Source organism: Amphibalanus amphitrite, unplaced genomic scaffold, assembly GCF_019059575.1.
Source record: "Amphibalanus amphitrite isolate SeventyFive unplaced genomic scaffold, NRLGWU_Aamphi_draft 001147F_arrow, whole genome shotgun sequence".
In the NCBI taxonomy this organism is placed as follows: Eukaryota; Metazoa; Arthropoda; class Thecostraca; order Balanomorpha; family Balanidae; genus Amphibalanus; species Amphibalanus amphitrite.
The window spans coordinates 1-17,242 of NW_024882641.1; the positions used below are offsets into that span (position 1 = coordinate 1).

A 17,242-nucleotide genomic window follows, 5' to 3' on the forward strand; every position below is an offset into this window, starting at 1 on the left:
ATATATATATATATATATATATATATATATATATATATATATATATATATATATATATATATATATATATAATCTAGGTCGTGGTCTTGACTAGGTCGTGGTGTATATGCCACGGAGGAGCTTTGCCAACTAAAGTGAGATTGGTGAGGGAAATAATTGATTGCGTTTTTTCGTCTCGTTACTCGTTACCTTTAAAATTTTGATTCTTCGGTGTTTTCAAATACTCGTAAGCCCTTTCCTTCACAGATAAGTTGGCTCGGAGTTCTGTTCATGCGCGAGTTAATAAACGGCAAGTGAAATATTCTCTTAACGAGCTCAGCGTTCCGTTTCTGAAGGCTGTATTTCGAACGATACACGGATCAACTCATGGGCGCTGATGGCTTGTCGCGTCAACATTACCGCTATCGCCCACGACGCTCACCAAAGTGGCATGGAAACGCGACCACGAGCTGCGTGGGTCATCTCTGGGCGTCGTGATTGTTCCAGTGTATGTGTGACCTGCTTTGGCATGCAACTTGTTTAAGGGCCTTTCTTTTTTCTGTGTATTCTTCAGGCATAAGTGGTTCGGTGCAATGTCCCCACTGCGACTTCCGATGCTGGGGAAAGCAACGTCTGGACGGACACGTGAAGGCAAGTCACGGTCACATCGACAGGAGCGGCAGCTTCAAGTGCGAGTGGTATCAATACTCGACCGACAAGCCCACAAACATGAAACGTTGCCGAAGGACTCACACTGGGGATAGGTCGCAATACTGCTCCATCTGCACGGTGCGGTTCGCTAACCGGTCACACCTTAACGAACACATGCAGACCCACACTGGAGAGCGGCCGCACGGCTGCTCCATCTGCCCGGCACGGTTCACTCGACGGTCACACCTCACCAGACACCTGCGAACCCACACTGAGGATCGGTCGTACGGCTGCTCCATCTGCTCTGTACGATTTCCTGACCGGTCACACCTCACCAGACACATGCAGACCCACACTGGGGAGCGGCCGCACGGCTGCTCCATGTGCACTGCACGGTTCACTGTTCGATCAAGCCTTAAAAATCACATGCGGATCCACACTGGGGAGCAGCCATACGGCTGCTCTATCTGCTCGGCCCGGTTCACTGAACGGTCCACCTTCACCAAGCACGTGCGAACCCACACTGGGGAGAGGCCGCACGGCTGCTCTATATGCACTGCACGGTTCGCTCAACGGTCACACCTCATCACGCACATGCGTATCCACACAGGGGAGCGGCCGTACGGCTGCTCCATCTGCATGGCACGGTTCGCTCGACGAGGGAATCTCATCAAACACATGAGGACCCACACGGGGGAGCGGCCGTACGGCTGCTCACACTGCCAGGCCCGGTTCGCTAACCGGTCACACCTCACTACACACATGCGGACCCACACTGGGGAGAGGCCGTACGGCTGCTCTATATGCACTGCACGGTTCATTGATCGATCACACCTCACCAGACACATGATGACTCACACTGGGGAGCGACCGTTCGGCTGCTCCATCTGCACGGTACGGTTCGCTGAACGGGGACACCTCAAGGCACACATGCGGACACACACTGGGGAGCGGCCGTACGGCTGCTCTATCTGCAAGGCACGGTTCACTCAAGGGACAAGTCTCACCTTACACATGCGTACTCACACGGGGGAGCGGCCGTACGGCTGCTCACACTGCCAGGCCCGGTTCGCTCAACGGGCAAAGCTTATCAGACACATGCAGACCCACACGAAGGCTGGCAGCACTGCTGCGACTACTGTCTAATGGTTCAGCAGTTTGACGCAAAAACTCGATTTTAACTGGTACACAGTTTTGAGAATTACACAGGTTTGACTGATGCGGTAAATGGCTTGGTTGGCGAAATGCAATGCTGAAATATGCCGACAAGTGCATGACCGGCTGTCGTCATACGTTTGATATATTAGTGTTATTCAGCTTTTTACGCCCAATTTAGGGCGGCAGTGCGCACATTTCAGTAATAAAAGGGGGCGATTTCGACAGTATGCCATAGTCTGTCAATGGCGATTTGTCGCAATCGGTTGCACTATTATTGAGCTGCGTGCACTATGTCTATATTTAGTCGTAAAAAGGTGTAGCTGTGGTTCTCGTTTGTGAGCTTCTTGGCTACCCGTGTGAGTGTCACATCTTGTTTCTTTATGTTAACACACGGTGATTCAGTAGTTGTGTTCTTAACTATCCGCCTCCACATAGGAGTTAAGGAGTGTCGCTATTTGGTACAGTGTCGTAGCGCTGTGATTTGTGAATAATGTCCAGCTACTTTGAGGGACAATACATTTTTCGTGACCACCACTCATTCCTTTATTCGTAGCATTTCTGCGCGGCCTTTGTCGACAAGGCGAAGGCCGAAAGGAGATCGGCGTGGCATGTAAAGCTTACAATACCAGTATAACGCCTTTTGGGGCGACTAACGGAGCGAGCGAGAGGGTGGGCCTTGCACATGCGAAATTGTGAGGGGGTATCTCCAACTGACGTGTGCACAGCACCCTACTAACCGGTCTCCAGCGATTTGCCAAATTTGAGGACATGATCGGCCCAGCTGTTCTCGAGATCTGGAAGCGGCACCCTGCACGTGTGCACGTGCAAAATGGGTCCCAAGTGACTTTTGCACGGCACCCTACTAACCGGTCCCTAACTGCGTACCAAATTTGAGCGCAATCGGTCCTGCCGTTCTCGAGATCTGGAATCGACCCCTGCACGTGCGCACGTGCAGCAGCACCCCAACTCTGGCACATGGATAATGGATATGCATTGCCTAGTGGGTGCCTACCTACATGCCAACTTCAAGCGCAATCGGCCAAGTAGTTACCGAGATATTGCAACTATTACAAAACTGATACCCCTTCGTTTTGCACGTGGCACGTGCATAAGGGGTCACCCACATGCATCGGGAATAGTCCAATACTTAGTAGAAGGAATGAAGCTACCCGCTACAAAAATTACCGCATGTAAATCGGTAGAGCGTTCCCCGTCCTTTGACCTTGACCTTGACCTTCAAGGTCATGACCTAGTGACCTGGAAATCGCCGTCAACCTGGCAATAAGGAACGAGGAATCGAATGAGGGCCTTTTCATCAAAATCGGTTCACTGGTTCTTGAGTTATTGCGTTCCCCGTCCGAATATCGAATTTTCAGTTTGATATTCGCGAATATCAATCTGCTGCTCAATTGATGGACGTTGATTTCGATGACCCTGAGCCTTGGATTTCGACATTTATGACGCAGTTTTGCTGCTACCACGCCGGTAACGTAAGTTAGGGCCACTAAAAAAAAAAGTGAGAGCACGCGTCGTGTGATGCTAGTGATGCGCACTTCAACTTTTATCGGGGTTACATGAGCACAGTAAATACGTATTTTGCCGCTAATTCGAATTAGGAACGCATTACCAACAGAAGGCTCTACCACAGATGAAATCGAGACAGCAGCACCCGAGTCAGCCACTGCACCAGCCGTCAAACCAGCTGTTGCCTTCAGAGTCAGTGCCGTTGCCGCTGCGCACGGCACCTGCGCAACAGGAACAGCAGCGGCCGCAGAACCATACTACTGACGACGAGGGATTCACTACAGTGACAGGGACAAGGAGAAAGAGCAGCCGTCAGAAGATGGAGGTGAAAGGAACCGGCTCTTCCACCCTGCTAAGAGGTGTCGCGCCTCCTCCAAAGACGCTGGACCTTTTTGTGGGGCGCCTGGATTCTTCCACGACCAGTGACGCTGTTGAAATGCACGTCAATTGGATTCTACAGGGTGCTGGGAAGGCAGCAGTGGAAGAGATTCCCCACTGTGCTGCAGCCTACGGTTACAGAGGGTATAAGGTGTCCGTCCCTGCTGACACAGCCAGGTTAGTGCTTCTCTCCGAGAAGTGGCCCAAACATGTTTCTGTCAAGCGATTCTTTCAGCCGAGGGGGACACAGGGGAACAGAAATATGAGGGGTTTGTCTAGGAAACGTACCAACTTGAGTCCTCTGTCCCGCAGCACGAGCGTGGGCAACATGGTGGCATGTGGCCGATGAAGGTACATACTGCAGTTCTTAGGACTACTACATGATCAAAGCCTGCTCCTTCAATTGTAATTCATTGAAAAATTCCCTTTCCGATGTAGCTGAACTTTGCTCTATGAATGATTTAGTTTTCTTACAAGAGACGTGGCTGTCTAAATTTGAACTTTTCATGTTGAACAACATTCACCAAGATTTTCTTGGTATGGGTGTTTCCGCTATTGACTCATCTACTGCTCTCTTAGCTGGCAGACCGTTTGGTGGGGTGGCAATCTTATGGAAAAAGTCATTGCAATCTAGTATACAGGTTAAGGTGATAAATGATCGCATCATGGAGATTAATATTGCCACAACCATTGGCGCCGTATGTCTTTTCAATGTGTATTTACCAACTGACTACAGAGACTCAGAAAGTCATGACCAGTTTTGCATGTCATTGGGACAGTTAGCTTACAATATTGATGTTGCGCGCTCCAGAACAAGTCACATTGGTATCATAGGTGATTTCAATGCCAACAGTTATGGCTCTCGTTTTTTTGGTGAATTGATGGAGTTTTGTGAGGAAAATGAACCTGTCGTTTCTGACGTTAAAAATTTGGGTTTATCGGGGAATACATTCACCTATGTCAGTGCTGCCCATGGAACTGTATCCTGGCTCGATCATTGCATTTGTAGTCCCAGCCTGCATGATAATGTCCACAACATATTGGTGAAGTATGACGTTTGTTTCACAGATCATATGCCTCTGGTGGTTGAATTTAACTTTCAGAGCGTTGAGCTTGTCACTTTGGCCCCAGAGGTTCCCTCCTATCGAAAAATTTGTTGGAGATCTGTAAACGTAGAACAAGTTCAACTTTATAATCAGTCAGTACGTCTAAAGTTGAGAACGTTCTGTGCTGAAGTTGATGATCTCACTGGCACTTGCGTTGGGGATTGTAGGGATGATTCCCATATTCATAAACTATCCCATTGCTGCAAGGCGTTCACTGAAGCTGTCATTTTGAGCGGCCAGCAATGCTTTGGTTCTAAGCAAGTTCACCAAAAGCACGCCAGGCCTTTTCCAAAATGGAATGAGACTGTGAAAATCAAGCACAATACAGCTCGTAATTCTTTTTTTCGTTGGAGGTCTGCTGGCTCTCCCAGAGACGGTCCTCTGTCAGCTCAAATGAGGGAATCAAGGCTGGCTTTCAAATATGCTTTGCGGAGATGTAGGAGAGAAAGAGATATCTTCAATGTAAATAAGCTTGCTTTGTCTTTGTTGAACAGAGAGCATAATCAATTCTGGGTACACGTGAGACAGATGCTTGGTGGTCAAAGTTCCTTTCCACCTAGCTTTGGGGGTGTCACAGGAGCTGCGAACGTAGCGAATATGTGGGCCGATCATTTCAAAACTGTTCTAAATGACGATAGCTGCAGCAGTGGTCAAGCAATTATCAACCATATCATCAATGATCGGCTGCCTGATGTTCTCCCCATTACCAGGGAGGAAGTGTCGAGTGCTATAGCCAAAATGAAAGGCGGAAAAGCTGCAGGCTGGGATCAGATGTACAGTGAACATCTGCGTTATCTTGAAGCTGATAACTTATATGTCATAGTCTCCATATTTAACAGCATACTGAATCATGGAAACGTCCCTGATGATCTCATTTATTCACTGTTGACGCCATTAATTAAGGATAAAAGTGGTGCACTTGATGATAAATCGAACTACAGGGCAATCGCTTTATCCACAACTTTATCAAAAGTCTTGGAACTTATTCTGGTTGACAGGCTTCTACCGCTATTAAGAACAAATGATGCGCAATTTGGATTTAAGTCTAATCATTCAACAACGCATGCTACATATGTTCTTAAAGAAACAGTTCACTATTACACTAGACAAGGAAGCCCAGTGTACGCCTGCTTCCTTGATGCAAGCAAAGCATTCGATAGAGTGAATCACGCTAAGCTCTTTCAAATACTCCAAGAAAGGGGTGTTCCGTTACCATATCTGAAACTGTTAACTCATTGGTACAGGTCCCAGATGATGAGCGTCAAATGGGCAAATAGCACATCCTATTCATTTCCGGTCGCAAACGGTGTTCGCCAGGGTGGATGCTTGTCACCATTATTGTTCAATGTATACCTGGACGATCTCCTTCAAATGTTACAATCTACTGGCATAGGATGTCACGTTGGTGGCTGTGCTGTAAATGTGCTGGCGTATGCCGACGATATTGTTGTCTTGTCGCCATCAAGGGGTGGTTTACAAGAGCTTGTCAAAATATGTGAATCGTTTGCTGTGTCCAGGGACATACAATTCAATGCTAAGAAGAGTGTATGCATGGTGTTTAATCCCCAGCGTCCAAGTGCATCTTCGCATCTGTCCATGTCACAACCCCCAATTGTGAGGTTGTCAGGTACCAACCTAACATGGGTTGATGAGTTTAAGTATCTTGGGCATGTGATTAACAGCAAACTGAATGATAGCAGCGACATGCGTAAGCTGAAGAGATCACTATACTATCGTGCTAATATGCTTTGCGCGTTGGTAGGCCATGCTAAAAGAGAAATTCTGATAAAGCTGTTTAAGTCCTACTGCGCGAACCTGTATGGGTGTGAGCTGTGGGATCCATGTAAAGAAAAAAATGTGTTTCGTGAACTGTGTGTGGCGTATCACTCATGTGTGAAGAAAATAGTCAAACTACCGAAATCATTCAGGAACCATCCTCTCTGTCTAGCTCTTCAAATTCTCCCCTGTCCTATGCTAGTAGCAAGCAGACAGCTTCTGTTCTATAAAATACTCCACAGTAGTGAAAATGTGTTGATAAAGAGCTTGCTTGACAGTGACATTGGACAAAATGGTATAGCAGCGAGGGTGCATCTTGCCATCCGACGTGAATATGATATCATGGCCTTAGACTTGTCTTCCTCCTCTCGTGCAGACATTTTGAATATTTTCTTAGGTAGTCTGAAAAGAATGGTCAATCAAAATCCGACATATCATGCTCATGTGAGAAGTGTCATTACAGACAATGTATGAAGCTGAGACGAGCTTGATCGATGTGCGTGCTTGCACTGATTTTAACGTTCTGAATATGAATATCTTGATGTGTGTGTGTATGTGTGTATGTATGGATGTAATGATTGTGTTAGCTGTCACTGGAACTTCCTGTATGCACCAATGATGGTGTGAAATAAATGGCATTATTATTATTATTATTACCGACTCATGGAGCCACCTGCTAGTACGAATCGGCGATCCGATCCGCGGTTACATGAGCAAAGCAAATACGTATCACGATCGGATTCACCGCTAATGCGAATCAGGAGCGTACTACCGACTCATGTATGCACCTGCTAATACGAATCGGCGGTCCAAACAAAATCCGCTGAGAAAGAGGCTTAGAAGCGAATAGGACCAAGATACGTATTACAGGAACTATTTCTTTCCAAAAAGAAACATTAAAATGCAAAATAATAGGTTTTTTTTCATTTGCTTCTTTTGAAATAATAATTAAAAAAATATGTCGGTATTTTGTCAATAAATATAGTGAAAACCAAAAAGAAAATATCAAAGTACTTTCAGTTGAAACATTTTTCTGACAGCACTACAGACGAATCAAGAGAGGCAAGTGCCCAATGAGTCAAAGCAAGACAACTTTATGTTCAACTTTTTTTTGTTAAGTTAATTGAGGATGTTCTGAGCAGATTAAATGCAAAAAAGACATGAGATATTAAATTTTTAATTCAGTCACCTCTATTGCTACGGAAGTGCGCCACATTTGTATGCTATTCCGTTTGTAATGCGCATCGGGCCGAGAGCCAAACTAGACCCGTTTGACGTCACTGATACGAATTTGCTCATGTAGTCGGTGCACTGAATGCGTTCTTGGGGAGCTGATGCGAATTAGCCTAGTGCGTATTTGGAACGGATCGCTCATGTAACCGAGTTATTCGATTCGGGCCGTATTTCACAAGAACTATCCTTTGCTGACTGGAAGCGTCAAAATGCAAAATAATAAGCATTTTTTTTGTTGGCTGCCTCGTAGAAAATAGCAAAAAAATGTTGGTATTTTGGTTTAGTCTTTGCATGTGAAATAAAATGAATGAAATATTTTGATAGATAATTTTTTCTGACCACCCTGCTGTCGCTGCATGGCGAATCAGTGCCCACTGACTTAAAACAAGAAAACTTTGTTTTCATTTTTTGATTTCATGTTAATTTTAAATGTTTTTGAGCCTATCAAATGATAAAAGTATTTAAAATTTAGGCGGCGTTCGATGTCTCCCGGACGGCAAAGATTCTTTGCCGTCCGGCCAATAACGTCCAAGGTCAGCGGGGGCTCGGCTGCGGTTATGAAACGTGATTGGCCGGACGGCGTAGAATCTTCGCCGTCCGAGAGACATCGAACGCGGGGTTAGTTCAGTCGTCTCGGTAAATGCCGCAACTGCGCCATGACTGTACGCTAATCCTATTCCGTTTGTGATGCGCATTACCGGCCGTCGAGGAGTCAGCCCGGGTGAGCCAAACAAGATCCGTTTGACGTAGATAAAACGAATTAGTCTCATGTAACCGGTGCCGTAGATACGTTTGTGGGGAGCTGATGCGCATTAGCGTAGTGCGTATTTGGAACGGATCGCTCATGTAACCCCGGTATTTGACTTCAACTTATTTTCATCAAGGCCATCTATAGAATTCTCATTCTGAGCGGACTCGCACAGAAAACGAGGGATCTTGATTTGGAGATTGAGATGGATCAGCATGGTAAGTTCGGTATAATAGCATCGACTCACTTTTCAAAAGTAAGTAGTACCTACTTACGTAATACGTATTCTTCCATTTTTAAAGTGACCATCCCACCTTAACATTAGTTTTGAGTTGAGATAGCCAAATTGGTGGCCATGGCCTTCAGTACCGGTTTGGGCACTCGCAACAACATCGAAAAATGCTTTAATTTGGAGATATGGAATTTCAAGCTTGCAGTTTTCGGATTCTAAGGGGCGACTGCACCGGAATGCCCCCTTAGAATTTGTGATGTCAGCGGAGATCTAATGATTTTAAATGTTTTACTAAAACATTTGGTAGCACGTTGTGGAATATGCTGTTTTAAGCGCAACAAGTGCCGCACTTTCAAATAGTCGCTAGGAACAGCAGAGATTCCAAAAAGTAAACAAAAGTAAAAGCCTAATATCTTGAAATCCAGTGAATATTTTACGGTGAAATTTGGTACATATTCATTTTTGATATTTCCGAACCAAGGGACATCACTTCTATGCCAATTCATTAACTTTTTTGAAGGTGGGAGGGTCCCTTTAATGTGCTAAATCCAGATATGATGGTAAGGTAGGTGTCTCCAAAATATTAAAGAAACATACCTAACCAGACCTTACCTAACCTCAAACCTGACGCAATGATTTTGTCTAGGCATCCATGGGTAAGGAAGAAGCTTCAACAGTGGGAAATGGAAAGTACCATCATGTAGGTCGCCATGAGACAATTCTAATAGTATTTACCCAGTTTTAACCTTTGCCTCAGTGGGGGGGGGGGGCATTTGTTACCAGTTTTGTTACTGCACCTGTCCAGTTTTTTGCGTGTGAATAAAAAACTGGTGCGAAGCGCCTCACCGCTTGGAGTAGCTTGTAGTTCACCATTTTTTGACAGCATATGAAATTTTTGACCCCAGGTTGAGGTCATGTCAGCCTGCCAGGTCAGGAAGAACAATAAAAATATTTCAGAATCGCAATGATTTGGACAACTTGTGACAACAAAGGTGTCTTTGGCTGCTAGCCTGCCCTCTAGAAAGGTCATCAGAGATCATTTGAGGCTACAGTTTTTTCATATAAAGCCAGGATCTAAATGCTAGGTATCGGAGCACCTCCATTATTTTCCTGCTGCATTCTTGTTGGCAAACCATGTCATTGTCATTATTGAGAGATGTTTTATGGGTATTAATTCCATAAGGAATATTCAATTATTGGTGGTGATAACTCTGCAACTTTGTATTTTCTTGCTACATAACTTCTCCGTTTTGTGCTTTCATTTAGTCAACTCAATGTGAACTGACAAAGGACATTGGACCCTATTCCAGATCCACCAGTGTCTGAACTACTGCCGCTCATGCGGGCTGCATCAATGTCACCAAAAGGACCAAAGTGGTCTCTGGAGGGCTCCGCTGACAGCGACGGGGAATGGGGTCCGTCACAGAGTGTGAGGAAGTCTCAGAGGCCGAGGAACTGCACTCCCATAGACAGTGGCTCTGAGAGCGACTTTCGGCCAGTTGTGAAGGAGGAGATAAAGATTGAAGTCACTTCACCAAGGGTACGTGTTCAAATGCATGGTGCTCACCTCTCATTGGTTTTTAGCTGCGAGGTTAATAAAAGGGAATGACAGCGCATAATGTGTTCCAATTTGTATATCTGTGGAGGATAAACATCTCATGTTTCATTGAATATTGTTTGTCTGTTGATCCGGTCTAGGTTGAGCGGCCGTCGTCTCCCTCGGTGTCGGACGACGATCCTTTCTCGGACCGCGCTCTGCATTCTTTAGTGAAGGAGGAAAAGTACCGACCTCGATCACCGTCACCGTCTGAGGACTTCATCGGGTTCACTGAGGTGGACCGGGACAGGTTAGGGCATGATTCAGTGCTGTTGTTGAAATTTTAGTTGTTATTTGACATAGTAGACAATGATATATTATCCTTGATGAATTCTAATAATATTTGCATTTGTCTGTTCTTTCAGTGCCTGTTTCATCTTCAATGCAAAAAGGAGTCTGTTACTTGGTTGTTCGTCTGCCATTCGAGACTCTACTGAAGGTAAGTTTATATAACTGTGAAGAGACTGTAAGCAATGGGTTTATCGTGATATCCTCGGTCTTACTTTTGTGCCCTTTTCAGAGAAAATGTAAGTTTTATTTTTATTTTTGGTTTCGTACTCTACAAAGTGATTGAATGACATTATCGAACCATTCTTATGTTCAATTGCATGCACTCTATTGAACTGACGCGTTACCGAAATGCCACCGAATTATTGATACCCTGTTGAATTTATTGCAGTTTTTGCTGAAGGAGTGTTCATCAAGAGTCAACGTCTCGTCATTAACTACCGAGATGTGGATGGTCTCGATGATAGTAACATATGTGAGTATTTCTCCCATTTTTAGTCAGCTACCTTGTCCTCATCAACGGGCGAATGTACACGACAAGCACTCATATTGCAGACAAATTAAACCGAATACAGACGCATTGTTTCCGTCTAACGGAACCTTGAACGATTAAACCTTGGTCTGCTCTTCATCAAATCGCTAATACTTTTTTCGCCCTTCTTTCTGACAGTTTGTGACGTGTGCTGCCGCGATTGGGACGGTGAATGTCCCGTCCATGGACTGCTAAAGATCATACACGATACCAAGGTAAGGACTGGTCCATACTGGTCTGATTCGTATTCTTTACACATGACTCCTCTCTTATTTAGACATTAAATAATATGACCAATTGTGCCTGATGCCCTAGTGACGGAACGACATGAGCTTCATGTAAAAATGATCTATTTCTTTCACAATTACGTAATCCTCTTCCTCATAGCATGGATGAAGTATTTACTCTAATCCATGCTCATAGTTATATTATTGCTTTGCTTCTGTCTTGTTAGCAGGTAATACTGTCATGGGTACGTGGTCAAGAACAGGTTCATGATCTATATCCACAAAACATACCCGTCTGATTTACAAACAGGCTTAAGATAATCTCAATGCATTGATTGTATTGTCGACATTGCGCCCCACATGCGCTGAACATTCCAGGCATGACCCGGTATCGGAGATGTCGACAGGGACGCCAAGACTCTCCCGCCTTCTCTCAGCTCTGGTCCGTCGACAAATCCAGCGTCTGGCACCGGTAAGTTAATGAGGCAAGACAAATGGCGATACGTAACAACTGCTGCTGGACGTTTGATTTGATGCATCATTTGGTGATGGTTGCTTGTGTTGTATGATTTCATGTCCCATGTATCAGTACATGTTGTGTCCATTTAGTTGAGGTGAAGGCTTGTATTTATTTGATTCCAGGAGTTTGGGCGGAGAAGGACATACCTGCGCGCCAAAGACTCGGTCCTTACGAGGGCACCTTGACCACCGAGCAGGATCAGGCCCGAAGTCGAACAACCGGGTACAGATGGCAGGTCAGTTCAGTTGTTTTGTTTTGCAGGTAAAAACGCATGTTTTAACTTAAGACTTACTTCAACGATAAAACTATATAAAAAATATTTTAGACCAATGTGCAACATAAAATTTTTATAATGTTTTCATTGCACATGCCATATTTTTACTTTGCTCTTTGAATTGATGAACTACGTTTTTGTTTGGTACCACAGATCAAGAAGTGTAAACGCGTTCATCACTCGGTGAATGCCGAAGACCCGAGCTGCAGCAACTGGCTCAGAAGGGTCAACTGTGCCCGCTCGGAGGAAGAACAAAACCTAGTGGCCTTCCAGTACCGGGGCCAGGTATACTTCAGGTGCGTTGTAGTCTTGGAATCCACGGATCTATTCTTCCTAACTGCGTTACGTATTTTATGCGCGGTTCGTCCTGCGGCCCATATTTTTCTTTAATGGATTCGTCGAAGTTATTAATGACAGTGTAAGTGTTGTGACTACACCAATCAAGCTTTCATCAATAATGCTATATTTATCTCCCTATGCAGGACGTCAAAGGCCATTCCGCGGGGCTCTGAGCTGCTGGTGTACTACGGAGACGACTCGGCCCGGGAACTGACCGTCCACTCGGAGACATCTGGGGAGTCTGTGACTTCCTCTCCGGCCGGACCTTCATCTTCAGGTCAGTTCATCGTTTGCGGCTCCGAGAGCTATGGTGTCCATCGAAGTGACGCTGGTAATGCCATTTACCCTTCTGCCGACAGCAGACTGTTTTTTTTGCCCGGTTCGTTGAGAAGTTCTGCTACTTTGACGTATGCAGGCACGACGTTTATATGCCAACTTACATGGGCTCGGTTCGTAACTTGAACTGACATTTCGGCTTGCGACCTAACCGGGTGAGGTCGTTCTATGCTAAAGCAGGTCGCATAATGCGACCTGCTTTAGCATGAAACGTTTTTTTAATGGCCTTCTTTCTGTGTATTCTTCAGGCATCAGTGGCTCGGTCCAATGCCCCCAATGCGGCTTCAGATGTTTGGGAAAACATTGTCTGGACGGACACGTGAAGAGAAGTCACGGCCATATGGGCAGGAACGGCAGATTGAAGTGCGAGTGGTGTCAATACTCGACCGACAGGTCCGACTGTATGAAAAACCACCGCAGAACTCACACAGGGGAACGGCCATACGGCTGCTCCATTTGCAAGGCACGGTTCTCTAGGCGGTCAGGTCTCACCGATCACATGCGGACCCACACTGGGGAGCGGCCATACGGCTGCTCTATCTGCACGGCCCGGTTCACAGGACGGTCCAACCTCACCACACACGTGCGAACCCACACTGGGGAGCGGCCATACGGCTGCTCTATCTGTACGGCACGGTACACCAAACCGTCCACCCTCACTATACACATGCGGACTCACACTGGGGAGCGGCCGTACGGCTGCTCCATCTGCACTGCACGGTTCGCTGTTCGAGCAATCCTAAACAACCACATGCGGATTCACACTAGGGAGCGGCCATACGGCTGCTCCATCTGCAAGGAACGGTTCACTGAACGGTCAAATCTCACCAGACACATGCGGACCCACACTGGGGAGCGGCCGCACGGATGTTCACATTGCCAGGCTCAGTTCGCTAGGCGGGAAGATCTCAGCAAACATATACGTACCCACACGGGGGAGCGGCCTTACGGTTGCTCCGTTTGCACAGCACGCTTTGCTAAACAGCAAAACCTTACGACACATATGCGGACCCACACTGGAGAGCGACCTTTCGGTTGCTCCATCTGCAAGTCACGGTTCACTCGACGGTCACACCTCAATACGCACATGCGAACCCACACTGGGGAGCGGCCGTATGGCTCTTCACATTGCCAGGCCCAGTTCAATGAACGGGGAAGTCTCAGCAAACACATGCGTACCCACACGAAGGAGCGGCCGTAAGGCTGCTCAGTGCTCAACTTGCCGGGCTTTGTTCGCTCAACGGGGAAGTCTCATGAAACAAATGCCTACCCACCCGAGGGAGCGGCCATATGGCTGCTCAACCTGCACGGCACGGTTCGCTTCGCTTCGCTGTCAAACCTAACCAAACAGATGCATAGGTGCTCACACTGGGAAGAGGCCGTTTGGCTGCTCCATCTGCACTGCACAGTTCGCTCAACCGTCACGCCTCACTAAACACATGCGGACCCACACTGGGGAGCGGCCGTACGGCTGCTCCATCTGCACTGCACGGTTCACTCAACCGTCACGCCTCACTAAACACATGGGGACCCACACAGGGGTAGCGGCTGTATGGCTGCTGTTTCTGCTAGGCACGATTCATTGTTCAATCAAGTCTCATCAGACACATGCGGACCGACGAGAAGAGCGGTCCACATGCGTCCGCCTTCCGCAATTTTAAAACATTAGGTATACTAAAACCTCTGTAAAACTGTGGTGGTATATGCTGCTTTGCGCGCAACATCTGCCGCACTGTTAAGATACCATCTTTCTTACCGACAGACAGACCGTGCTCTTCTTCAGTCCTTTGCGTTGAAGCTATGCTGCTCTGATGTATGTTGGCTTGACGTTTAATTACCGCGTTACCAAGCTACGTGGGTTTGGTTCGTTGGGCTGACATTTCGTGGGGAATAGCAATCGGTCCTGTTAAAGACTAGGTCCACTATGTCGATTCGATTGTTTCGGAAAAAACTTCTGCCACATCGTTCAGTAGCCTTTATTTGGACCTTTATCCGTCGCCGGGCCGGGGGATGGGGTGGTCGCCTCCCCCGTCCTCTTTTTCGCAGACATCTAAAAAGCGGCTGTCGGAGAGGCCAGTGTCAGCCAATCAGCGTGCAGCTGTTTTTTAACAACGCAATATGATTGGTGAACGCGTAATATCCTCCGCCACCATATTTAGTCCCAACGGAAGATAGAATATAATTCTTCGTATACCTGTTATAAGTAAGAAATCATAAACATGTTTTTTAATCGGCATCATTTTTGTCATAAAATAATCATTTAACTGTAGCAAGAAAAAATATATATTTGGGAGTGGTATATATCCTTAAAGGACTGCTGAGGGCACGGGCGTAGGAACGTCCTGAAAAGTGGGTGGGCCACCCTGTTGAGGGGCCTCCTTTTCCAGGGGGCCTCCTATTTTCAGGGGCCTCCAACTTTTTCATCGTACTGCTTTCAAGTATGACCTCCAAATCTAGCTTCTGAGATCGGGCAGATGTACCCAGGGGCCAGGCCAGGGGCGTAACCGCTTAAGCGAACAGCGCGGAAAGTCCGCACTATTTTTAAAAGTTATTCCCCTCTCCGATTTTTTTTCTTAGAATCTATTTGTCGTAAACGGCGCATGACCCCTGAAAACCCTTATACAAATTTCTTCCTGGTTTCCCAGGCGCCCCTAGCTCCATAGGCGCCCCTCTTTGGCATATAAGCACCCTATAGTCATCATCAGAGACATCCCTTTATGACCAACAGGCGCCCCTTGTTGCATAAAATGTGCCCTTGTCTTAGGCGCCACTCTTTTATTGACATTGGAGGCGCCTCTCTTTGCCATGCCGGCGCCCCTGTTTCGTATGAATGCACCCCTATGGCATTGATAGGCGCCCCTCTATTGCATGTGGACGCCTATATACTTAGGCCTCGGAGGCGCCCCTCTATTGCATGTAGGTGCCCTTACTGCCTCAGAGCCGCTCCCCTTTGGCATGCAGACGCCCGTCTTTCGTACGGAGGAGCCGCTATGGCATTGATAGTCGCCCCTCAATTGCATGTCGACACCCCAGTAGGCATCATATGTACCGTCTTTTGCAATCAGACACCCCTATGAGCATCACAGGCGGCCGTATGGGCATCGCAGGCGCCATGGGCGTCGAAAACGGAGGGACAGGGATACGCGCCCCCCGGTTGAGGAATCCGAGGGGCAAATCCCCCAAAATAAACACCCGAGGATGCTTAAAAATGACTATTTGCAGAATAGTTAACTCCGACCGTCTCCGGATTCAACCCCGCAGTTATGCAGACTTACACTACATTTCCAACTTCAAGGAAACAAGCTGCACGGTTGATGCAGGACCACAAAACTTAGAGGCTGCTTGACTCGGTGATCCGACCTTAGGTGTTCTGACCTCTTACATGCTACAAGGCTGTATTTTGGGACTGTATTTTGACAAATGTTTTTGCCATTTTTCGCGACGCTTCGCGCCGCCGATTCCTACAGCAGTCAAAAAGAGAGATTGTGGCTGTAATATCTCCCCTCCTCTTACACGGGCATGAATGCATTATGTATCAGATTCAGATTGGTGGCATGCGTCAACAATTGGTACACCCTAAAAGAAGAGCAACGGCTTTGCCCCTAATTGTGTCAAATTGAATCGGACTTCAGATGTGTACTGCAAAAAACCGGCTTGTACGACTTTAAACACAGATAGTGCATTGGGCTAAGAGTGCGGCGACAATACCTACTTTTGGGTTTTAAGTCTGCCGATATGTCCCCCCCCCCCCCCCCCAGTCAAAAATCCATGGCGACGACCCTGGCAGGCGTCCTTCTCTTGCACACAGGCGGGCGCCCCTTTTCCTATGAATTCATATCAATTATCAACTCTCTTTCGCATGTAGGCGCCCTTATCACCTAAGCGCCGGCGTTGGACTCTTATATGCAGAGGGTGGCATGAGACTTATCAGAGCTAAAGCGATAGAGCTTGCCAGGCGCCTTCAGAAGCCCTGTGTGGTTCTTAGAGACCGCATGATGCTCTGAGACGCAGGTGGGGCCCTCGGAGTCGACAGTGTCAGTGTGGGATCTTCAGAGTCGCCGATGGGTGCCCGACAGATGTGGACCCTCAGGGACGCCGGTATGGGACATAAGAGCTCAGTGAGAGCTTGTGTGGTGCCTTCAGTGGGCTTTGGAGCCGTTAAACATCAACATGGTGCTCTCAGGCGCCGGTGAGTCCTCAGAGTCACCGGTGTAGGGCCTTCAGAGCTCAGAGATACTGGTGTGGGGCCCTCAGAGGTGTCGGTGTGGGTCCTTCTGATGCACCTATAGAGCCTTGAGATGCATAGGTGTGTGGCCCATTGAGGCGCCGGTGTGGGGCCCCCAG

The 17,242-nt window shown here is 47.1% G+C and overlaps 2 protein-coding genes across 2 annotated transcripts in view; both read left to right on the plus strand.

The window, feature by feature from the left end:
* The first annotated feature begins 636 nt into the window (after nucleotides 1-636).
* LOC122370583 (gastrula zinc finger protein XlCGF17.1-like) lies at nucleotides 637-2,383 on the plus strand. Its single transcript, XM_043346284.1, has one exon. It carries the CDS (start codon nucleotides 709-711, stop codon nucleotides 1,774-1,776), a length of 1,068 nt encoding a protein of 355 aa, XP_043202219.1. The 5' UTR covers nucleotides 637-708; the 3' UTR covers nucleotides 1,777-2,383.
* A 6,285-nt stretch (nucleotides 2,384-8,668) lies between these two features.
* LOC122370586 overlaps nucleotides 8,669-17,242 on the plus strand; it is a 73,182-nt gene continuing 64,608 nt past the window's right edge. Inside the window, exons 1-3 of the mRNA XM_043346293.1 lie at nucleotides 8,669-8,771; nucleotides 10,096-10,325; nucleotides 10,484-10,632. Of these exons, the coding sequence (XP_043202228.1) occupies nucleotides 8,759-8,771; nucleotides 10,096-10,325; nucleotides 10,484-10,632 (392 nt within the window). The 5' untranslated portion in view covers nucleotides 8,669-8,758. The remainder of the gene's footprint in view (nucleotides 8,772-10,095; nucleotides 10,326-10,483; nucleotides 10,633-17,242) is intronic.